This window comes from Periplaneta americana, chromosome 15 (assembly GCF_040183065.1).
Source record: "Periplaneta americana isolate PAMFEO1 chromosome 15, P.americana_PAMFEO1_priV1, whole genome shotgun sequence".
NCBI lineage: Eukaryota > Metazoa > Arthropoda > Insecta > Blattodea > Blattidae > Periplaneta > Periplaneta americana.
In genome coordinates, this window is record NC_091131.1 from 154922357 (window position 1) to 154949180 (window position 26824).

General features: G+C 35.7%; 1 protein-coding gene and 1 non-coding gene across 4 annotated transcripts in view; both read right to left on the bottom strand.

Annotated features, from left to right (window-relative positions):
• LOC138715467 (uncharacterized) overlaps positions 1-26824 on the bottom strand; it is a 534187-nt gene that overhangs the window by 23248 nt on the left and 484115 nt on the right. For 2 of the 3 annotated variants that reach the window (XM_069848402.1, XM_069848400.1), the window contains exons 11-12: positions 23308-23528; positions 3318-3533 (exon numbers count right to left, since the gene is read on the bottom strand). In XM_069848402.1, the coding sequence (XP_069704503.1) occupies positions 3318-3533; positions 23308-23528 (437 nt within the window). The remainder of the gene's footprint in view (positions 1-3317; positions 3534-23307; positions 23529-26824) is intronic. The other variant, XM_069848401.1, reaches the window with a different exon arrangement.
• TRNAT-CGU (transfer RNA threonine (anticodon CGU)) lies at positions 2192-2264 on the bottom strand. Its single transcript has one exon. It is a non-coding gene; the product is annotated as a tRNA-Thr (tRNA).

The following is a 26824-nucleotide window of genomic DNA, read 5'->3' on the forward strand; positions in this document are numbered from 1 at the left end:
AAAATCCTATTTAGTATTATATACTTTATGTTCCTACATTTTCTTTGGAAGTAGTACGTACAAACAACATTTTATTTCTCATACCTTTTAATTCAGCATATTCTTTCTCTCCCTCTAAACAAAAGCTGATGTCGCATAGCGCGATAAGCTCTGTCGAGGTCCTCAAATGACACACCAATGCAGTACCCATGGCTGGATGAATGCATTAAGATAAAAGTCCACTATAGAAAAGAATGAGTTGCGAGTGATACACATACTAACATCGCCTTTAGCGTAAAGTGGATTGAATAATAGTACATTATGCAACGAGCCTATAATGGTAGTAATTAAGACGCGAGTATGTTTGTTTATGAAACGAGCGCAAGCGAGTTTCATAATTTTCATACGAACGTCTTAATTACTGTACCATTATAGGCAAGTTTCATACGACTTTTTATGCTCGACCATATTTCTAACTTGAAATTATTAATAAGTTTTCATGTTATGGTTATGTAAGTCACGAACGGAACTGACCTGAATTGTGAAATGTGCGCAGACGCGAAAGTATTGATTTTTTCCGAGGCACGAATATCATTGACCTTGATATAACCTAGAGAACATTAGTCTTGATATAACCTGGAAATTGATTTAGAATTGAAAAACGGGATGACAAATTGAATTTATTTGAATATTATTTACAATTAACGCTAATTATTATAGTAACAGAACATAACCTTCTGCGACAGTATTGGATTTCCAGCCTCCGTGACATTTCCCTAGTTGTCTTTCGAGTGCATATCCGAGAATAATCGAAAACCTGAACTTTAATGAATAGGTGTACTTTAATGGCATGCATTAAAGGACTGCTACCAGGTGTATAATTACTACATTTCGGCATGGTCGAGCATAAAATTACTTATGTAGAATAGCTTCACTGGCATTGTCACTGATGTAGGATTTCGTGTTATTTAAAATTGATAGTAATAAATTCCATTACGATTGTTGTTTTGTTTAGTGGAAATGCAGAAAAATATAGTTTATAGTTGGTTAGAATATAGTGTAGAAGTTTAGAAAAATATATCATTTATAGGCCTATCAAACGTTTGTTTATAAAATTGGTCACAATATTGTCCTACAGATAGGCTATTATTGTTCCAATTACTTTGTATAAAGTTTATTGCACTCTTAAGATATATTTGGGCATTAATTAATTTATTGTTTATAGGCCTATTCCTAGTATAATACATAAACTATATACACACCCTTCCTAGGCTCTTAAATGACTGATGTGTATCAAAATGTGCCACAGTAATATGCATCAACAATGTAAGCGCCGTAACTTGGCCCTTAACCGATTGATGCATAACTATGATGCGATCATTTATATTTCGACTAAGTGCAATATTGGAATATCGTGTATAATAGTGCATATAACTCACTTTTATGCACATAGTATGAATCAGTACAAGAAACAGGTTATCAGGTTATCAGGTCCGCAAGAATTAAATATATTTATCCAGGATTTAAAATGTTTCAAAATCTTCTAACGCGCTTTTCTCGAAACTAACAATGTCGCATAGCCGTTTGATGTATATCACCGTCCATTTCAGAACACACACCGGCCAGCAAAACAACGGAAGAAACCAGAAGAAGCAAGCATCTCATTAGTTTAAAAACGGGCGACACAAAGCCGAAACTGGTAAACTAGGTAATTTTCTACTTAGTTTTCATTTTAACACATGAAAGTGGTTAATATAACTACATTCCTAAGTGATATAAAGTGTTAAAAGTGTGTAATCAATATATGTAACATAGATATTATTAATATTAAAGGAGAAAAATTCGCTCCGGCTCGGGGGATCGAACCCGGGTCCTTGGTTCTACGCACCAAGCGCTCTCACCATTGAGCTACGCCGAAGTCCGATCCACAGCACTGGATCGAACTTCCCTCCTCCAGTGTTTTTCCCTTTGTAGCCTGACTCAAAGTTGGGCATGTATGTTGACATTTAATTAAGTCAACTGCTATTATACAAGAAGCGCACTCAGTTGAGTGACTTGGTGGCCGGGATTGCACAGTAATGTGCAAAATAATCTGTACAGAAATATGCACTGTTGCTAGAAGAATTTACTGAAGATTATTATTTTTTTGGTCCTACAGAATATATCTGTTATGATAACAATTAATATTAGAGTATTAGAGGAGAAAAATTCGCTCCGGCGCCGGGGATCGAACCCGGGTCCTTGGTTGTACGTACCAAGCGCTCTCACCATTGAGCTACGCCGAAGTCCAATCCACAGCACCGGATGGTGCTGGTGATGACAGTTCGATCCCCGGTGCCGGAGCGATTTTTCTCCTCCAATATTAATTGTTACCATAACCTATTTATTCTGTAGGACCCAAAAAATAATAATCTTCAGTAAAATAGATATTATTATTGAAATATAAAATTACCTTTTCGTATAGCCGAGCTAGAATTCTATTCGGAGACAAAGTACAGCTCGACCAAGTTAAGTCTGCGAGCCGAGAGGGGAAGTTGGAGGCAGTTCTGTAGTGAAAGGAGGCGGTAACGAGAGGAGACCAGTACAGTCTCATATGACAGCAAAGTTTTCCTACTGTGCTTCAGTTCATAGAGCGGTAACAATTTAAGACTTTTGAAATAGACTGTACTTCTACTTCTGCTTGACAGTGAGGTTTGGCGTCCTGATTGGCAAGCGTGGAGAAAGTTGTATGAGGGGGGAGGCAGCGTAACTGTTGCCTTTATCTGAAGACAAGGACAAAAAATGCGTGCGATCCGTAGTGTATTTTAAACGATGTGAACACGTTGAAATATGAGCGTCAAGTGACCTATGTGGCAACTGTGTTTTGCCTCTACATTCCATCCCGATATCCCCACTCACAGACTTGACTTGGACAAGCTGTAATCATATTGGCCGCTTTCCTTCAGCTGGTCAGTGATTAGATGTTGGCGATCATGTATCCTTGAGTATTAAAGAGAAAGCCGTTGGTGTGAACAGATCGCGTAGGAGAGAGAATATTTTGTAAATGGTTTTCAGTTTAGTGTTCAACCATTATATTCACATTTATATATTAAACGGAAAACCATACGTCGGCGTCGTATGCATTTGTGGTTAAACATTTAATTTAAATTTATAAATCATCACGCCTCTTTCGGGAGTCATATGAAGAATATTAATAATAGCGTAATAATAATGGATACCTATTATATTGCTCTGGTTTCGTATCATGAGTTGTAGTTCCTATTTTTGCCACCGCTGGCAATAACATTCATTAATAATTGTAATAGTTGATCGATCGTGAGGTCTCCTAATGTACTCACTGTACGCGGCGCAGGGCACTCCCGTGTAGGCGTGCGCAGCATGGTGGCAGCGGTGCGTGCCGTGCGTGCACAGCATAGGGTTGTCGGGCACGTCTTCCAAGTAGGCGCTGCTGAAGCGCGCACGACGCAGAGCGGCCGTCAACTTCTCCAGGTCGTCAGACGACTTGAGACGGGGGATCAGACGCCGGTCCGAGCTCTGCAGCAGGCGTAGCTGGTCTGCAACGCACAACACACTTGCAAAGCCAAAGGAAGAGCACTTGCCATCATTTGTTGACATTTCTGTTGCATTAAGACCGGCATACGGCCAAACAAAATAGAATTCTACACCAGTGGTTCTCAACTATTGTGAAACCGCGGAGCACTAAATTCTTTTTCTATAAGACGGGGACCAGGTCCCAATAAATTTACACATAAATACCTTTCGAATTTTTTTAAAGTTCATACATTTAACTAACAGAAGCAGCGGCGTAACGGAGAAAGGCTAGGCCCCCAGCAAATTTAAATTTGAACTCTCTAACAAAACGATTCATGTTCAAGCATATGGGTTCAGTAGCATGTCTTCGATCGCGGGAAATATCAAATTTCATACGCCGATAGGACCTCGGAAGCATTAAAATTTGCCTGCATTATTATTACCGGTATTATTATTATTATTATTATTATTATTATTATTACTATTATTATTAGTGGTGGTACTAGTAGTGGCAGTAGTAGTAGTAATACAGAGTCTTCGCTCAGAATTCCCCGGTACTAGCACGGAAGCGGGATGCGGGAGATAACCAACTCTCTCCGGGAAATTTCATGCGTGTTTGATGCTATAAGCACCTACCTTAGTTTTCAAATTGTTGTCCCTCGGCGCGAATAGAAGCCTGACACCTGCAAGCCACGTACCATTTCATTTGTTCAGGAATTGTAGTCGAAGTTAATTCGAACAGAGTAAATTTCTGCAATACTAGGTTCTGGATAATATTAATTATAGCTCTGTTGGTCCACATTTAAATTTTTTTCACGGATGAAGCAATTTTGTTTTATTTACATTTTCATATAACCGCACAAAACAACAGATATTGGAGTGCAGAAATACAGCGTATTCCGAATCTCACCGGACAGGTGGACAACAATGACGTCACGCTGCAGCGAAATAGGAACAAAACTGCCGCAAGGTTCGATGGCTATCATGGCGGCTGTACAAGTTGTTGTCTGTGCTACGCTAGCAAGATTTTGCGAAATTTCCGTACTGTCATCTCGTTCAAAGAAAAGAGAACATAAACAATTTATTTCTTGAACCGGTAGTAATAACTGGTCCGTTGACATGTTCGCTCATAAGCCATTAACATATTGTTTTTACGTTGTGCACATTACAAACAATACAGCAGAACACACCGCCATTACACAACAGTGCACGATGTCATTCGTCTGCTAATTCCCGCCCTATACAAGAAAAATCAGATTCACTGATGGCGGCTGACGGAGACTGCCACCGTCTCTGCAAGCTGATGGAACCGGTGGAGCATCAGTGACGTCATCGTTGAAATTCAGAACACCGTAATGCCATCAGATTGCTCAGCGCTGAGATTCGGAATACGCTTACACGGTACTATTATGAAATGTGACGTGAAACAACAATAGACAGTAACCTTGATATCATGTAAAGGTAACACCATTGAAAAATTATTAAAATTTGTCTCCTACTGCCCCCTGTATTCTGAATAACATTATTGTTGTTTATACAAGCGTGAAACAGTTACCATAGCAACGAAACACGCAACAATAAAAGACCCCAAACCTTCTAATAAACAGTAATGGTACTTATATGAAACCAAACTGCTGATAAGTACAGAAGATTTTTATTTTTATTTTAGTATATTATTTTACGACGTTTTATCAACATCTAGGTTATTTAGCGTCTGAATGAGATGAAGGTGATAATGCCGGTGAAATGAGTCCGAAGTCCAACACCGAAAGTTACCCAGTACTTGCTCATATTGGGTTGAGGGAAAGCCCCGGAAAAACCTCAACCAGGTAACTTGCCCCGACCGGGAATCGAACCCGGGCCACCTGGTTTCGCGGCCAGACACGCTAACCGTTACTCCACAGGTCTGGACTGTACAGAAGATACTACAGTTGTTTCAAAATGGGCACTTACTTTTGAATAAATTTATACATAAAACGTGCTTAGCTGACCGGACCAAAATATACAAAATACTATCTAATTTTGAATTTTTACGTCTATTTTTCAGATATCTTATTGCAGAAAGTAACAAGAAGACTTGCTCTGTTTTCTAATATTCCTTTGAACCCCTTTCTACAAGGTGCGGCAGAGGAATCGGACGATTTTCAAGTGGAAATAACTCAGTAGTTAGAGTATGTATGTTAGAACAAATCTATTACTGCTAAAAAGCTGGCTAAGGCATTTTGTTGACATACGTTTAGATTGTCTTGAAAAGTATGTCCTTCAAATGGTGTCCGTCACTCTTTATTCAGTCAGGTCTTTCCCTGAAGTTCCGTGTCGCTCTTTAAAACATTTCGCCATGAATGTTGGGATTTCCTGGGCAATGGCATTCTTCAGGTCATCAGTTGTTTGGGGCCTGTTTACGTACACTTTGGACTTCAGGTAACCCCACAGAAAGTAGTCGCAGACGGTAAGGTCAGGCGAGCGGGAGGCCAGGGAATGTCGCCACGCCGAGAAATGATGTGCCCTGGAAACACTCGGCGCAGAACTGTCAATGAATTTTCTGCCGTATGAGTCGTGGCACCATCTTGCTGAAACCATATACTCGTAATTTGTCTATCAATTCCACGTAGACGCCTACGCAGTTCTGGTTGAAGAAATATCCTCAGCATTTCAACGTAGCATTCACTATTCACTGTTACAGTGTTCCCGTTCTCCTAAAAAAAAAATTACGGGTCCGTGACGCAGTATCTAGACACAGCACATCAAACTGTAACCTTTGCACAGTGTAGCGGACGCTCGTGTAGTTCGTTAGGATTTTCGGTGACCCAGTATCTAAAGTTCTGTTTATTAACATAACTATTCAAATGGAAATGTGCCTCGTCACTCATGAACATAACGACTTCGTCAGCCAAAATGTTCACCATTCTCTCGGCGAATGTCCTGCGTTGGACATAGTCTCCCTCATTCAATTGCTGAACAATCATAAATTTATATGAATGAAACTTAAGATCTAAATGTAATATTCGGCGCACAGAACGTTCTGAAAGTCGCAGTGCTATAGCCTGCCGTCTAGCTGATCGATGTGGACTCCTCGTTACAGCCACTCTTACTCGCTCACTGTTATCTAGCGTTCGTACACTTCGAACGTGTTCTGGTGGTTTCTTCTTGCAAGTTGATACTGATAATCAGGGAAAGGATTTATATGTAAATACATATTTACTTATAAAGCTAATATAATTTATATTTTGCATTATCTTTATGTTTCACAATGTGTAGGGTTGAAAAATCCTACTTTTATTTTCCATATTTTTCCATATTTTAGAGTTTAGTACATATTTTCGTTAATTTCCATATATTTTCCATATTTCATATAAAACAGTCCATATTATATTAGGTTTAACAATAAAACAAAACAAAATTCCATTAACTTTTAAAAATACATTTCAACAATAGAGATTTAAACACATGTTCAGTAATCCCTTTAACATCAGAGTTATTTGAAAATTAGCAGTCCTATCAACAATGGGAAAGTAAGTTACAAAACTGTATTAATTTAATTTAAAATTTTTAACAGACTTCAGTTGTGCAGCTCAACAGTTAAATGTCAGTCAGAGTACACATAGGTTCAGTTTTGTAAATCATACTATAAAGACGGTAAATATGCCAAAAGTACGTCATTCAGTCAATTTAAAATCAAAACTAACAAGTTACATTTCAGAATTTAAAGAAGATGGTTTATCAACTGACAATAAAATATTATTTTGTAATTTGTGTCAGTGTGCAGTATCATCTACACAAAAGTTCCTGGTGCAACAACACATTACAACTAGTAAACATCAGGCCAACAAACAACTAAATTCCAAGCAGAGACAATTGTTTTTAACACAACCAACAACATCGAATGTAAGATCTGAGTTTAACATCGACCTGTGCCGTTCTCTCATCTCTGCTGATATTCCTCTCTACAAACTAAAGAATAAGGTCTTCAGGGAATTCCTTGAAAAATATACTCAACATACAATCCCGGATGAGTCAACACTTAGGAAGACGTATGCTCCATCCATCTACGATGAGACAATACAGAAGATAAGAGATGAAATTAAAGATAGTTCAATTTGGGTTTCCATTGATGAGACTCCCGACAAAGAAGGTAGACTTGTTGGTAATGTAGTTATCGGTTTGTTAAGTGAACAATATTCTGAACGAATTCTTTTACATTGTGATGTTCTAGAAAAGTGCAATAACAAAACTATAGTTAAACTGTTCAACGAAGCTATGGGTATCCTGTGGCCAAAGGGTATTATGTACGATAATGTGTTATTCTTTATTAGCGATGCTGCCCCTTATATGGTCAAAGCTGGACAAGCATTATCTGTTGTATATCCTAAATTGACTCATTTTACTTGTGTGGCGCATGCATTTCATCGTGTGGCAGAAGTGGTCAGAGACAATTTCCCTAAAGTAGATTTGTTGATTTCATCAGTGAAAAAAGTATTTCTCAAAGCTCCCAGTAGAGTTAACGTGTTGAAAGAAATGTACCCTGAAATTCCATTGCCACCAAAGCCAATTTTAACTAGATGGGGTACATGGCTAGAAGCAGTTGAATATTATGCCGAACATATAGACTCTATTAACAATGTTCTCCTTGCATTGGACTCTGAAGATGCAGTCTCAATTGATACTGCGAAAACAGTTACCTGTGACATAAGTGTGAAGAATGACTTAGCTCACATTCAGCATACATTTTCATGCATCATAAAAACGCTCAAAAGTCTCCAAAATAGGCACCTTTCACTATCTGAAAGTTTTGAAATTATAAATAGTACTGTGGAACAACTGAATCGTGGTAGAGGTAAAGTTGCAGATGCAGTAAGAGCTAAGGTGGACACTGTACTTTCAAAAAACCCTGGATATGAAGAACTACAAAAGGTTGTTGCTGTGATGAGTGGTGAATCAACAGTGAAGATTAACTTGGACTTATCCCCAGCAGACATTGTGAAATTGAATTATGTACCAGTTACTTCTTGTGACGTCGAACGCTCTTTTAGTCAGTATAAATTTATCCTCAGAGACAATAGAAGAAGATTCACTTTTCAGCACTTGAAAGAAATGTTTGTAACCTATTGTTATGGTAACAGACAATAAAAATTGTGTTTTGTTGAAACTACATTGGAAGATAAGGTACGTCCATTATATTTTTTGTTTAGTTTGATTAAAATGTACCAATATTTAACGTACATAGTCATTTTTTTTTAATTTTAAGTCCATATTTAATTCCATATTTTGGTAAAAATCCATATTTAATTCCATATTTTGGTAAAAATAACTACATATATATTTACATATTTCATATATTTTTAGTCCATATAAATCCGTTCCCTGCTGATAATCGAAAGTTTCGTACCCATCTCAATATGGTATTGCGAGCAGGAACGGCTCCGTGGCGGCCAACATTAAATTGGAGACGAAAGGCACGCTGGGTTTTCACAACTGAATCATCATTCTTGAAAAATGCCTCGATAACGAAAGCACGATGCTTCGAGCTCCATATTTCCATGATTACACAAAATGGCATCAAAAACGCTAACAAACGACGGTCGATCGATATCCATAAACCCCTCATGTTGCTCAGTAAACGGCCTTCTAATACCGTCCGAGTCCTTTGTCGCACCTTGTATCTTCAATAACCGCGAACAGGTCCCAATTTATGTCTGTTTTGACGAGACTTTCCGAAATGCTGGAGCCTGTTTCTATACAACTGTCCTATCTTTCTGCGCATGAGAAAAATAAAATAAAATAAAATTAAAATAAAAATCAAGTAAATTATACACTGTCTCATTATTAACCTCCACTCTCTTGTATGTAGGCTAATCCTGTTTCCCCTTTCCAGATCGTGTACTTGCTTAGAAATACACTGGCAGACTTACAAATAGCTTTTCCAGAAAAAAAAGTTAGAATATTTATTTAAATAAAGATTTTTTCATAATTATCTTATTATAACAAAGGATATAGCTACTGGAGGAAGACTAAAAATGCCGTGTCTGGCATTTAGTTTAGTATGTGAATTATGAATGCGAATGTAATCTCTCTAATAGTCGAGGAAATTGCTATAATTTGACGGACGGACAAACGTCATGGAAGCAATAAATTTGCTACAGTCTGAGAGCTAAAAATAGATATCTAACATGTTACTGACTGTCTGCATTTACAGCAAGGCAGAATAAAAGCAGTTCCTCTGTTTTTATCTCTTCTGTAAATATTTCGAATTAGATAGAAGTTTATGAAAGTTTGCTTTCAAGACGAGGCGAAATAGTGGCGCGTGCCCAGTGTATTGTAAGAAGGTGAAGTGTTCACAATGCATCGAAGAGGCATTCCATGTGCAAGGATACATGCAAGGGTGCATGAAAATGTTCTCCGTACCTCAGTAATATAATGAGTGGAGTGGTCCGTGCAATACTCCGACCACGTTGTACCGTACAACGAATACTACATTTCAGAAGACGTTTATCGGATTTCGAAGTTATTTGAAAGTTATGGCAAAATAAAAAATACAAGCTCGATTAGGAACTAAACCTTGACTTTCTGTACTGCCGTTTTATCGACAGAATTAACGAGATTTCTGCAATGCTCTACCAGAGAAATACCACTTTGCGTCGAAGTTATACCACTTTGGAAATATTGCCCACCACATACAATTCGGCGGCGCAATTCAAAAGGGAAGCAACTCAAAATTTAAAGTTGTGAGAAACCTACAGTTTGAAGCTTTATGTTGCTGTGAAAAATCAAAGGATCGTTGAAATTATTCCAAATTCTGTTAATGATGTTTTATACATACTGCAAGTTTTAAGTTAGAGTGTGTTAATTGGATTTTTCACAGCAACATGAAGTTTCAAAATGCACTTCCCTTATAAGTTTGAGTTGTATCCCTTTTGAACTGACCCTTCGAATTGTCATTTTGATTTGTCAGTTTCACGGATAGTTTCAACGTCATCAAGAAAAGTTGAGAACAGTCTTTGAGTTGAAACTGATTTTCTAACAAAACATTTACGATATTAAACTGTGACAGATATTTCTCTGAAGGGTAATATGGCGTTGAGTTTACTAGTTCCATCTTCAAGAATACGTCACTCAGATACGCGGCGAGTCAGTTGTCTCCCATCAGGAACACAGAGCTTTCAAGTGCGTGTTACTCAGCGTAGAAAGCCAACATGAGAGAAAAATTTTGCCTGGAGCACTCTATTAGGGACAGGGTTCCTTCATATACCGTAAATCTACGGCAGGGCACCCACAGTTTTATTTGCCTCTCGGAAGAAACCATACCAATCATTCTATAGCTCTTTAAAATTCAACGGCAACATGGTGAACGTTAGACCGCAGAGAACAACTTGTTGGTCTTATCTTTCTACAAATATTTGATCGATGCATACATTCGTTGCGTTTATTGTTAAATCCAAAATTATTTATTTTGCATAAACAAAATACGTAAACTAATCATCTTTCTATCAACGAAAATAAAACCATAATTATTCCATTCTCATTATCAGAAAAATGTAACAAACCTCCTACATCTATATTAAGTATTAAATTACATAATTCTAAGGCCCGGTTGCAGAAACGCAAATCAAATCAGTCCCTGATCGCCAGTCAGTTGATGTCTGATTTATTTGATTGTTCGTTGCGTTGCACAAACGTGAATCTCCAATCAACTTGTCTCAATTTACTAATTGCTGATTTGGGAAAGAAATACATTTGACAACAGCGCTATTTAGTAACCACAGCCAATTTGATGCTCTTTAAAAGTCGCGAAACGAATGCATCAAGTGGGCGGTGACTAGGAAAACAAGTGAATGTTTTGCTGGTTTGTTGTTTTTTGTAGAAAGGAAACAGGTGGATTCTATTTGTATATAGACTACAATATAGTGAAAAAAAAAATGAAGCAAAAAGAAAAAAAAAAGTGAGGGGGCTTCTGTTGTGTGATTTGCTAGGGGAGTGGACAAGAAATTGGAATATGCATAACCTCCATAACCTAAAATAATTCCATTTCCCATCTCTCTGTTTACAAATGGAGCTCGTAACCTACTCATTGAAAATATTGTGTTGTCATGTGTAGAACCCTGCCAACGGGCTACAACATTCCAGAATTTCAATGATGGTGTAGACTACATATTGCCTGTATATTCACAGAAAAGAAACCTTTTCTATTTCGATAAAGTTAGGCATCATTTCAACCAGGTGATTGGACGGGGATGTGAGCAGTCTATACAACCAATATTAGGCTACACTTGGAAATCCTGACATGGCTGAAAATTCTCTCTGGATTTCAAATCGTTCCCTGTTTGAAGTTTGGGGATTTATGAGACCCTGCCATAACAAAGCAATTTCATACGTAACATTCCTAACTACTCGGCAAATAGTTGATTTGTGGACCCTAACAAGATAACCCAAGACCATCTGAAAAATTCCAACAGCATAAAATCTCAGCATTATTAGAACTTGGTTCATAGGAGAAAGTGAACGGTTTCGATTTGTCTGTCTGCATATAGGCCTATTTGTTTCAATTTTTGAAAGTAACAAAACATACGAATCCTTACTTAACCTAAATCTTTGCTCAAATTCTCTGTCATTATACATAAAGACAATTCATGTCCATCACGGAAACGCCTTCTTTTTAATAATATTTTTTTTTCATTCTAAAATTTCTTCATCAGAAGAATCCATTATGTCGAAAACAATATTGTTACGCTATAACTATTTACTATATAATTACAGTAACTGCATTACAAACAGAACAACATAAATAGCCTACTTGATCGATGATCAGTGACTTGACCAGCAAAAATCTGTTGATCAAATCTGATGGAAGACTGATCTCCGATCAAACACTGATTGTTCTTTCTGCAACAGAAATAGAACTGATGGCCAATCAATCCCTCCTTGATTGCCAATCATATTTTGATCGGTGTTTCTGCAACCGGGCCTAATTGTTGCGTTATACAGTGTAAATGTTCGATTTATTAAAGAGTCCTCTGAAGTTAAGTATTTAGGCATAATTTTCGACAATCATTTAAAATGGAACCAACACATTAATTATCTTCGTAATAAATTCCGTAAAATAATGTATTATTTTGTTTTATTGAGGAATTACTTGTCAATAAGTTTATTACGCAGAATATACTTAACTTTATTTCAATCGATAATTATGTATGGAATTATAGGATGGGGTAGCTTATTTAAATCCAATTTTAATCCACTTTATTTATTACAGAATAAAATAATTAAAATATATCTTCATAAACCTATTGATTTTCCATCTCAAAAATTGTTTTAGACTTTAAAGTTCTTAATATAAGACAAATTTATTATATTGTATTAATAAAATTCATACATAAAAATCTAAATAATTTTGAATTGTTTTCGCATAGTTATGAAACAAAAGGTATGAATTCTTTAAGATTGTTTGAACTAAAATGCAACACTGCTACAGTATTTAATTTAGGCCCAAGAATATAGAACAAATTTATATTTAAATATCCTAATCTTGTCAATTCTAATAGTTCTAGTATTAAATTAAAAACGTTATGTATGGATTTTATAAAAATTGAAAAATTGTAAATTTAAATTAATATATTCTTATTGCGTAGTAGACATAAGACTAATTGTATTATATACTTCTTAATTTCAATTCAGGAATCCGCCCCTGAGCACAAGTTCTACTCTTTTAAGGGCGAGCTAAAGTTTTTCTGTTTATTTATATTTTATGTTACAATTAATGGATGGATGGATGGATGGATGGATGGATGGATGGATGGATGGATGGATGGATGGATGGATCGATAGATAGATAGATAGATGGATAGATAGATAGATAGATAGATAGATAGATAGATAGATAGATAGATAGATAGATAGATAGATAGATAGATAGATAGATAGATAGATAGATAGATAGATAGATAGATAGATAGATAGATAGATAGATAGATAGATAGATAGATAGATAGATAGATAGATAGATAGATAGATAGATAGATAGATAGATAGATAGATAGATAGATAGATAGATAGATAGATAGATAGATAGATAGATAGATAGATAGATAGATAGATAGATAGATAGATAGATAGATAGATAGATAGATAGATAGATAGATAGATAGATAGATAGATAGATAGATAGATAGATAGATAGATAGATAGATAGATAGATAGATAGATAGATAGATAGATAGATAGATAGATAGATAGATAGATAGATAGATAGATAGATAGGTAGGTAGGTAGGTAGGTAGGTAGACAGACAGACAGACAGACAGACAGATATAGATGGATGGATGGATAGATGATAGATAGATAGATAGATAGATAGATAGATAGATAGATAGATAGATAGATAGATAGATAGATAGATAGATAGATAGATAGATAGATAGATAGATAGATAGATAGATAGATAGATAGATAGATAGATAGATAGATAGATAGATAGATAGATAGATAGATAGATAGATAGATAGATAGATAGATAGATAGATAGATAGATAGATAGATAGATAGATAGATAGATAGATAGATAGATAGATAGATAGATAGATAGATAGATAGATAGATAGATAGATAGATAGATAGATAGATAGATAGATAGATAGATAGATAGATAGATAGATAGATAGATAGATAGATAGATAGATAGATAGATAGATAGATAGATAGATAGATAGATAGATAGATAGATAGATAGATAGATAGATAGATAGATAGATAGATAGATAGATAGATAGATAGATAGATAGATAGATAGATAGATAGATAGATAGATAGATAGATAGATAGATAGATAGATAGATAGATAGATAGATAGATAGATAGATAGATAGATAGATAGATAGATAGATAGATAGATAGATAGATAGATAGATAGATAGATAGATAGATAGATAGATAGATAGATAGATAGATAGATAGATAGATAGATAGATAGATAAAGTAAATAAATAAATAAATAAATAAAATCAGTAATATTATATTCTCCTGTATTTTTTTATGCTTGAGTCCAAAAATTCTGGCAATTCTTCGATTTCAGGCATGAGGATATTCATTGATTTGGAATTGAAGAAATCATAAAGCCAATTATGGAAAGCAAGCATTTGGAACATCCAATTTTCAACTATGAACTCGGATTATTGAAATCCATTACTGAATAAAACATCTTCATAGAACGGGGAAGGAAATCATGTTTAAGTGATTAATACAATAGTATAATAATTTTCTGTCACTAGTAATAACCCAGGACAAAAAGATCACTGAAGAGCTAACGATGACGAGCAAACAAAGAAACTCGATGGTAATACGCTGATCTTTTGTTTTCGCTCAAAACGTACGGTACTTATATACCCTAATTTTGAACTTTGACAATGAAATTAAAATGTCGTACGAATATTGTTTGTTTGGAATTCATCATACTGATCAATTATTGAGCTTTTATACTGTTTTCCTAAATGTTGAGAATAATTTATGCCCAAATGATTCTCTTTGAAAGAAGAAAATCATTTTCATGCTTTACTTTCCTCCATGGCGTTCTCCCTGCAATCGACACGAATACTTTTAGGGTTCTCCGATGCCTTTTCTCCTCGGTTAAATTGAAAAGAATACGCCGGAAATGTTGCTTTTTATATTTGACACTCTACATTCTTTACCCCATAATTAACATAAACTTTCTTAAAAATTCAACAATTCAAGACGTATTCAGTAACTCAATATTATTACATTAAAATGACTGTTACACTTTTACTACGTCATACTACTTTTGACCAATAAAATGGTACGGAACGACGTATTTCAACCAATCATGGCTACTTATCCTACAATTTTTATCACTTCCCTAGCATTTGTTTCTTTGTTTTACAACATTGTACTTTCAATTATTGTACCTTTTAAAATGATTAATGTTTATTTCATCATCCTTAATTAAAACTTTTCCATCATTTATCTTGTTTATATTATTTAGGTTAAATTATAGCTTCTGCTGTATGAGATTATGAATAGTCACATATCAGAGATTGTTTAATATATGTATATTGATAATTGAAGTGGGTCCTCTGATTGAGGTTCTGGCTGATATGTACATCTATTACAGGCAGTACATATCACTTGACGATATGTGTCAGAGGAAGAACAATAATTGTTTGTATGCATCTGAAGTCTGACTAGTGTAATACGTAGCTAGTGGGCGATGTATGCAATGTAGGGGGAAAGAAACAGGTCATCTTACCCCATTATCTCTTGACCTAGTTTGCCTCATAAGTGGTGCCTTCTTGGTATCACGTGTGGGGTTCAGACCTCTTTTCGGACAGTTGACTACATAACAATTGAAGTGGAATGCAATTGTTTTAATAAAAATGAAACTGAATCAACAAAGCCTTTTTGACTAGTAATCGACCATACAATGAAAATTGTATAGTTGGCACTACTGGTAACAAGAGAACAGCTCATCATAGACACTACTGCCATCTAGCGGATTATTTGTAATGATGAGATGGTACAATAATACGTTTTGAAGAAAGTTTAGTATTTTCGTAAGTCAATAAATTTTTTATCGTATTAGATACTTTATTTCTTCTAATCTTTATATACTTTCTTCTAAACGTGTAATAGTCAATTAAATCCCACTCGACTTTTGATTTTCTCTAGATAAATCAAAACCTCTAGTGAGATTACTGTAGATATATGACAAAATCCAAAAAAAAGTTTCTTACAAAGGTCCTATTGCCATGGAAAACAAAGACGTAACGAACTTATGCATTAACCTGTTACATTAAATCTTGCTAATTCAACTGCATGCAAGAGTGCGAAATAATCTCAGATATCTTCAAACAGTTCAATCGCATTAAAATTAAAAGGTGAAAGTAAACATCACATACTTTTTCATTATTCACAATTCGCGGTTCATAATAATATTAACTGTCTTTTTAAACAGATTCTGACTTTCAACTGAAAATATAGAAAGTTAAGGTAGTTCTTTTGCAAATCATGGAGGTCCACAGGGTGGCGGGAAGTTATGACACAATCGACATTAGTACAATGGGGATGGCATTTGTGCGTGCTATGCCCCATAACGACTATTGAATAGAAGTATTTAATTTAACATTCATAATTTTATAGCCTTCATCAAAGGAAACTTACGAGAGATGCAATTGGATTGTTGCGAACAATCGGTGAAAGATACATAAGACAAATGAAAAATTGTATATAATATTTATGGACCTTGAAAAGGAGACATTTCACAGAGTCGATTAGAATAAACTTATGGGGATTCTGAAGAAAAATTGGTGTCGATTGGAAACATAGGAGGAAATTAATTCATATGAAACGAGCCACATTCAGGATAGGAGAAGAAATTAATGTCAGAGGGAAGTGGAATAGGGAGGAGGGGTATGACAAGGATGCTCTATGTCATCTACGCTGTTCAACATCTACTTGGACGATTTAGTGAAAGACTGTTTTCAGAACATGTGAGGGGTGATAGTATGAGGAAGAATGAAGTGCATAAGATTTGCTGCTGATACGTCGTTGATAGCTGAAGCGAAAATGACACTGAGAGTTATGCTAATGGAGATAAATGACAGTTGTGAGCAGTACCGGGTATGGAAGTACGAAAGTCGGATGAAAAATAATGAAGGTAAACGTCAGAATTCGAAATGAGGCAGTAAAACAAGTCCACAGCTTCGAATACTTGAGCTACTGCCAAGAAGTCAAAACCAAGATAACAATGTGGCAAATGGAGTTTTAATAGAAAAAGGAGTATTTTCTGTAGACATTTGGATTTTTTATTTTTTTATTTTATTGGGTTATTTTACGACGCTGTATCAACATCTAGATTATTTAGCGTCTGAATGAAATGAAGTCCACACCTGTGGAGTAACGGTCAGAGCGTCTGACTGCGAAACCAGGTGGCCCGGGTTCGAATCCCGGTCGGGGCAAGTTACCTGGTTGAGGTTTTTTTCCGGGGTTTTCCCTCAACCCAATACGAGCAAATGCTGGGTAAATTTCGGTGCTGGATCCCGGACTCATTTCACCGGCATTATCACCTTCATATCATTCAGACGCTAAATAACCTAGATGTTGATACAGCGTCGTAAAATAACCCAATAAAATAAATAAATAAAAATGAAATGAAGGTGATAATGCCGGTGAAATGAGTCCGGGGTCCAGCACCGAAAGTTACCCAGCATTTGCTCGTATTGGGTTGAGGGAAAACCCCGGAAAAAAACCTCAACCAGGTAACTTGTCCCGACCGGGATTCGAACCCGGGCCATCTGGTTTCGCGGCCAGACGCGCTGACTGTTACTCCACAGATGTGGACTAGACATTTGGAAAAAAAAATAACTAAGAGCTTTGTGTGGAGTCTGACATTGTATGGAGCAGAAACATGGCCATTAGGACGAAGTGAAGAGAAACGATTAGAAGGATTTGAAATGTGGATATGGAGAAGAATGGAAAATGTGAAATAGACAGAAAATTAACAAATGAAGCTATGCTAGAAAAGTGAACGAAAAAAGAAACTTCGTAAGTAGAAATATATGGTGTAAATCATATAAACATACAAATTTTGACGTCGACCTGGTTGGCGAGTTGGTATAGCGCTGGCCTTCTACGCTTAAGGTTGCGGGTTCGATCCCGGGCCAGGTCGATGGCATTTAAGTGTGCTTAAATGCGACAGGCTCATGTCAGTAGCAGTGGCGGTTCCTCCATGGAACAGAAGGAACAGGCTGTTCCCTTCCTTCCTGCCCCCTTAACTGAGATTGTGAGATATACTTCATTCTAAAGGATAGGCCTACTTGCAGTTTTCGAAAAGCGAAAACAGCTATCGTTAGCAGGTTTATTGCAGTGAAGTGAAAACGACTCGAGCCCTTCTCGCCTGCTGTGCGTGGGAGTCGCAAGCAATGTTTTCTACGAATCAGGCTCGAGCGGACACGAACTTACCCGAGTATCGCTGGAAGCTGTAAAGTTACCTCTTCCCTCGCCGAGTATTGAGAAGTGTGGAATATACTGTTTCATCAAGCTGGTTTATTTATATAGTGATAATTCGGAAAACAGTTAAGTTCGAAGAGTTTTTCGTGTGACATAATATTGTGTGTGAAATTACGTATACAATAGTTCTTAAAAAATCCGTACGATTTACGCATTCGGTGCCCGAGTTAAATCTGACGAAATAATGGCAATGGAACAGGTGACTGCTGCCTGTTGCAACTTCAACGAGACCGAGCGCAAGCGCCCTGATGCAAACCAAGACAGCGAGTGTTGTGTTATCGATTAGCTGAAGTCGAGAGCGTTTAGTTCGACCACTTTTGTTGAGAAAAGTGCGGTTATTTTGAATGGCAAACCTACTCGTCTCCTTACAGAATTTAAAGCTAAAACAAAATCTTACACAAGACATTTTCAAAGTAGTTACTATAATTCTGTAAAATGGTTAACTGGGTGCTCGTCAAGCGGTAAATTGTAGGTTTAATTTAGGTTTATTTTTAGATAACGGTATTATATGTTTAGGCCTAATAATAACAATAATATTATATGATTAATTTGTTTTATATTAACATATTCTTTTTCTGATTAAGTTGTAAATGAAGTAAAAAAAAAGATTTGGTAATGTTGCTAAATCATAATACATACTATTATTATTGTTAATATTAGGCCTATTATTATTATTATTATTATTACTATTATTATCATTATTATCATTTCTGACCTGTTCCCCATCGAGAAATAGCACCGCACGCCACTGGTCAGCAGATTTACTGGCATGTAAAAGAACTCCTGCGGGACAAAATTCCGGCACATCCGGTGACATTGATATAACCTCTGCAGTTGCGAGCGTAGTTAAATAAAACATAACATAACATTACAAATTTTGATTACAAATAAAATGTAATAGATATTAATTTATTACCAATATTTACCCTAGAATTTTTGCATGCAAATCATGCTCCTAATATAAAGCTAATAAAGCCAACGTTTTTAAATGAATAGGTAAACAAATTATTAAAGAAGTATGAGAAATAATTGACCTAAGAAAACGATCACCTATAAGAGCTATGCTGAAACAAAAATTGGCTGGGCCACTAGCGAAGAAGAAATTTCCTACTGAAAGATACATTAGAAGGAATGGTGAACGGAGAAGTAGTTCGGATTTCAGATGATAGACAACATTAAGATAGTCTATGAATCGTATACGGAGACAAGGATGAAATTGTGGAAAATAGACAATATTGAAGAAGAATGCTAGGTTTGCAGTGAAAGATCCGCACTTGGGGAGTAGGCTAAACTGAGAAAGAATGAATGAATAAATGCATGAATGAATTTCATAGGAAAAGTTTAAACCAATTGAACGGCCAACTTCAAGTCCAAACTGCACAATCACGAAGTTCTCTGAATTATTAATTTTTCTAATTTAGTGCATTACTAACTAGCTGAAGGAATTCATTGATTTTAAGTTGCAATTATTATTTAGAGGCAGTTTATATACATTGATACAAGACTATCTGAGGGAGATTTAATAATGTTTAATATTTTTTTTCTAATTCTCAAAATAAAATATTGCTATGAAATAAATAATTTGCAGTTTAACAGGGAAAATAGTTAAATTCCCTAACCTTCTGAGTCCTGAGAGTAGAGTACACTATACCATACTTAATACATGACTATGACATTAGATGTATGCATATGTGCAGAGACTCGAAGTATAATATACCTGCATTTGTGTCCTAACTGCGACATGCAGAATTTTTTCAGCATTTTCCCTCATGTCAGTGACTTTTTTTTAAGTGTAGGTAGAATTATATTGAACTTTAGAAATAAAACAACAGATATCTCAGGACTCGGGAATTAAAACAATGATTAGAAATGACCGTGAAAAGACAGACGAGCAGGCGGAAGAATACAGGCCAAAACTTTTACTCGAGTGTCAGCAATCCACATAATAATACAGGGTGATTAATATGGAATAGTAAATATTTTAGGGGGTGATAGAATGGACTATTCTGAGTAAAAAAGTTCATACAAAGTTTCAATTTTCAATAGGTGTACACTGGTGGCCATAATTCTGGAAACTTTTTGTTTTTGTACTGAATTATTATAACATCTGCATTGATTCACATATTTGTACAATTGAAAATGTTACTCGTGACTGATTCGTTAATTATGGGGTTATAATAAAGGCATTATATTAAATCCTGACTATTTTAACAATAAATCTTTGGTCCACTGCTGTGTAGAACTTCCTGTATCTCTTTAGAAGATCTTCCAATGCTGATAGACAAATCTGCCTCACATCTCTTGGACTTACTTTAGGTTTTCTACCAGTCCTAGGTGTTGTTTTACAAGATTTTGTGGATTTGTACTTCTGCCATACCTTCTGGACGCCAGACACTGTAGCACCATTACCAAGTTTTCTTGCAATTTTCTTGATTGTGTAACCTTCTTCTCGACGTGTGACTGCACTAGAAGGTGTTCAGTCCTTTCGTGGAACCATTGTGATAAAATGATCAATAAAGTTTGTTGGAACGCAATCAGGTGTTCACATAACGAAATCTTAAGTCAGACTAATGATAGAAACAAATTAATAATGTCCATATTTTTTGCTAACAGTGCTCAAGAATGCTTCTACTGATCAACAATAATCTTAAACTCAACAATGGACCAGTTTTTATTATAATAAATAATGGGAAATTGTAATGAAATCTGAAATTAATATTTAGATCTTAAACGACAAGAACATAATTTCCCACTCAGTAATGATTACTTATTGTTAAAATATTCAGGATTTAATATAATACCTTCAATGTAACCCCATAATTAACGAATCAGTCACGAGTAACATTTTCAATTGTACATATATGTGAATCAATGCAGATGTTATAATAATTCAGTACAAAAACAAAAAGTTTCCAGAATTATGGCCACCAGTGTAGAAATACAGCTGTTTGAATGTTACATATTACAAGCCATACAAGTGGTATGAAGGGACGACGACCAAGCACTATTGACTGAGAACAAAGGAGTGACATACTGTAGTACTGTCTTCCTCCGACGAGTTTAGCGCTAGGACCTCAGGTACTGTATTCTTGCCTCGGTGCGGGGGGGTTGCAGGTAGATTCTTTTGTTGCTACAGCCAAGCCGAGCCGAGCGGAGTGGGAAGTATTAATCGTCCAAAAATATGCAGTCTTCAGTTTGTAGTAGTGTGTGAATATTTCATATACATATTGTTTATCTAAGCCTATATGGTTTTGTTATTAATATATTAAATATATTGTTGCCATTTTTGCTCAAACATCTCCCTGATGTTAACTATGTTAATATTATATGAATTAATCATATTAAATATTTCACCGTTACAAGTCATTTTTAAGGAAACATGCTAAGGAAAAGTTTTTCATTTATTCTATTGGAATTTTAGAATATGTGTGATTGGTATCGTGAAAAACAGATTCCTATAATGTCATGCGAAAATCATTTGTTGGTGATATCTTAAAATAGAAATCAAGTAGTTTTACTTCTCAAGTGAGTTCAGTAGTAGAGTATATTTAAATTGATTACTTTACAAATTTAATTTAATTCTACTAATCACTAAATTTTATAGTATGATTCTTCTTTTCATTTATATTATTGTAGTTTTATTATGATTTTTATTTTTATTTATTTTATTGTATTTGTATTTCTGGTGGTGTGATGGGCTTAACATCACCAGAATAAATAAATAAATAAATAAATAAATAAATAAATAAATAAATAAATAAATAAATAAATAAATAAATATTTTCTACAATAGACTACTTTCCTTTCTCTGAACACGTAAGCACGAATGGTTGTATCTCTATCTCGCCAAAAATACGTTAGAAAACTAATAGGCATACTGCTCTCGTAAATTGGGCGAATGTTTTCAGTATGATTGTACTTCCTTCCAGACTGCCGCTGCCACTGTTCCCTCCCACTCCAGTACCGCGCTAGACTAGTCGGAACCGCATTCCTCTCAGCACTAAACTCCTCAGAGGATGAAGTACGTATCGCTCTTCTGCGATCGTTTAAGGACAGTACTGTTCATAATGGGTGTAGATAAATAGCTGTTTGTAGTGCCCTTGGCTAAAGGTTGGGCATGTTCTTCGAGAATGATGAAACCTCTGTACATTTTAGCCGCCATGTGACAATTCACATCATCTATGTAAACATCACATTTCTCGAATGATAGATAGGCTGCGGTGGTCACGTGCATTGACCACCAAGGTCCTCAGACTTTACTCCTGTCGATTTTTGTCTGTAGGTGTAGATGAAAGGCGAAATGTAAAAAAAAAGAAAGTGAACACAAAGGACGAATTGGTCGCTCGCATTATGAATAGTGCTGCCTTCATAATAGAACAAGACGAACTCAGAAGAGCAAAGGTTACTCTTGTAAACAGAGCGGAAGACTGTTGAAATGTGCTGGTACCATGTAATTAAGCAATAACTGTAATAATTCATTAATTTGTCTTTCTTTCTTGCCACTTGTAACCCTTGTTATACGTAACATTCAAACAGGTGTATCTCCGTATCCATTGGAAATTGAATACATGTTAACATGGACATTTTTACTCACACTAGTGTATGCTACCACCCCTAAAGTATTCACTACTCCTCCTGGATCACCCTGCATATTCAGTTCACTCTGCCAAATTTGTATTTTACTTCACAGTATATTTATAATGAAAAAGTATGGATGCTAGTCTTGTGTAATGCATCACACCACGGTGAGCACACGCACTATTCACACGAGGTCTGAGGGACTCTTACTAAAGAGCCTGGTCGCAGCATGGAGCCTACCGTAGAGGTACTTCTCGAAGTTGCGGAAGGTGTAGACGCCGTCGTACTGTCGCATGCCCACCGTGAGACCCGCCTTGTGGTAGTCGTCCACCAGGCGCTTGACGAGGACCTGCTCGTTGGCCCTGCCGGCGCGGATCTGCAGGCGCTTCAGCTCCAACAGCTCCTGGAAGATCCGCCGTTCCAGGTGGTACCTGCCGGAGTACGATACAGATCGGTTACAAGATATGGGGTGGAATAAAAATAACTGCAATGATTCGATGCTTCCATTTCCTGATTTCGTAGGTAATGGAAACTGGACAGGTATTTTGAACTAATAAACATGTAGCTGGAAGGTACGGAGCATTGTTTTGTTCTTTTGTATAAAGCCTTTTTAATAGTTTCTTTAAGTGAAACGTAACCTTAAACTTAAAGTTTATGAATTCTGTCAAAACATATAAGTACATACAGGCGTTGTACACATGCCATAGGCAGGGGCGGACGCAAGGGGGGGGGGGATTAAGGGGATATATTCCCTCCCGAAATTTTGAAAAAAATAAAAAATAAAAAAAAAAAAAAGAAACAAGAAACAAAAATAATATTAATTTTAATTTGTGAATGTATATAGGAATTACAGAGTTTTCCACGTAAATTCTCTTTGCTAAAAATGTTAAATTCCCAGAACTGCAGGAAGACAAACATAGCGTTCTTATTTCAAGACAGAGTCATGAAGAGTATTTTAGGCTTGTAATTTTCCTTCTCTTCTTAGACTATTTCATTAGTCAGCTCAAGGACAGGTTTTTAAATCATAAGGGAATCCTAAAGTCCATATAAACTTTTCTGCCTAAAAACATAGTGCGAGCATCAGATGAAGATTTAGAAACTGCTGTTGAGGCTATAGTAAATCAGTGGCCCAATGATATGGACGGATCACCACAGTCTTTCTTCAATGAATTGAAGATGTGGAGAAGAAGTTTCCTTGATCAGAAAAATCTTCACCTAATACCTACTGTTTTTATTTTTATATCATCTTTGAACAGGTGCAATGAAATTATTTTTCCCTGCACTCGCAAGGCGCTGAAACTTTTCTGCATATTGCCTGTAACTACAGCAACACCAGAACGGTCGTTCTCAACATTGCGGTATTTGAAGACTTACTTGAGGAGCACGATGGGAGCAGACAGATTAAATGGACTGGCCTTGATGTATATACATAAAAATGTAGAAGTAAAAGCTCATGAAGTACTGGATGAAATGTCTAAGAAGCCTCGTCGCCTTCTTCTGTAAATGTCATTCTGTCATTGTTTTTGTATTGCAGTTATTGTAAATGTTAAAATTAAAAAAATTTGGTTTAACAACGCTCGCAATAATAATTGCCGAGGTTATATCAGCGTCGCCGGTGTGCCGGAATTTTTTCCCTCAGGACTTCTTTTACGTGCCAGTAAATCGAGTGATATGAGGCCCGTCGCATTTAAACACACTTAAATGCCATCGAGCTGGGTTGGGGTAGAACCCGCAACTTCGAGCACAGAAGGCTATACCGACTACGCTACTGAGGCCAACTTGTAAATGTATGTGACTCAGAAACAAATTGTGAGTATATAAACTTATTTCTCATTCTCCTCAAATCCCTCTCAGAAAAAAAAATCCTGCGTCCGCCCCTGGATAGGCTCTGATAGATCTAGAAACATTCCCTTTCAGTATTATGGTAATGTTCCCAAAGGCGTACTAGTCCTTCGGTACCAGCTGGGAAGATCCTTAACAGTTGCTGCTAAACTACTGTTCTCGACTGATGCATCATAACCTGACCTCATCACGTTTCTGCGCTTGTGCGGCAGATGACGCAACAATGACCTTGCAAGTGTGACGGAACAAAATATCTCGATGAGATTTCCTATAGATTGCGCCTTATGTTACAAAATTATAATTTACAATTATCACATTACACGCTGTTATTTATGTATACCTTTGGTCAGGTTACCCTGTATTGTTACAAAATATAAATTTAAATGGCAAAAAGCGTAGAAGAAAGCACATATTTTACCCCTCTCCCCCCCCCCCCCCAAAAATCTAAACGATGTAACTGGAACTCGGACATGTAGGCACTTAAAACTTTAAAAGTAGACAGGCAAAAAGGCACTAAAAATGTGAACTAATGCATTATTAAAAATGTACTTATAAATGGATATACAGGCTGCGGCAGAAATAATGACCCATTTCACACATTTTATTTACGCATGAAGAAATACAACTACACATATTGTTAGTGTGCACTGTTCGAAAGAACACTTCATACAATTGATCACACATGTCACTTTTTGTAAATCATGTCCTTTAAAAGTTAGTATACTACTTTGTCTTGATAACTAAACAAACAGAAATATTACGTGCAAAAAGTAATAATTAGGTAAGAAATAAAAATAGTTTTTTTTTTTGCATTTTTCTCGAAACTTGTGTAAATGGACTTCAATGGCTATTGATCTCACCGCTTCAATTGAATCTCTCGTACCTTTTTCCTTCCTGGAGCCAAACTGCTCTTCTTCCAACTGTCCTTCCATCTTAGAATATAAACGTCGATTCAGAATTCGCACAAGAATCTTCGCCGTGTGTGATATCAGGCTGATAGTCCTGAACTCGTTACATTTCTTAGTATTGTTTTTCTTCGGTTTTGGAAGCATTATTAAACTGATTTCTTTTAAAAAGTACCAAGTAACCAACAAAAGGGTTAAATCACTTTCTTAAATTTTACTTAACTGAGTTTTTAAGCGACGAATAATATGTAATTCCTGTATCTGAAGTAAAATAATTAAATTTACAGTTCACTTTTTCCAACTTAAGGGTATATGTACGTGAACGACCACAAATATTATCAGAAAATGCAGGCTCTAAATTTCTAAAATTTTATAAGGAAATGAACTCACAATTGCACAAAATTTACAAGGTACCACAACAAGACTTATTAGAACTTAAATATCTGATAAAAGTATAAGAAAGGTTACTAATATTTTTTTATAATTCACTTTTTACTTTAAATTAAGTTTTCCAAAATTTGAAAATTTTCACACATATTATTTCATAACTCCACAACTATTAGAGATAGAATTCTGAAATTTTGTACACTGATTTAACATGCATTTATGCAAACGGTAGACTACAATAATGCCCATTTCTTTGAAAATAGAAAAATTAAATCACAAAACATTATGTAAATTTTAATATATTTTATATATGACAAATAAAAAATTAATTGTATTAAAATAAACAACTCTACATGTCTGAGAGTAGTCTACTTTTCAGAAATAAGTGTTTATTACATGCAGGAAAAATATTAAAGATGTCAGAGGGACCATAACAATGTTATGGTTACGAAATGATGTAACTGCAAATTTTTTCTTCTTTTTTTTCACACCTTGATAAAACTGGTTTGAAAAATTTTATTACTAATATTTTTTATACTTTTATCAGATATTTAAGTTCTAATAAGTCTTGTTGTGGTACCTTGTAATTTTTG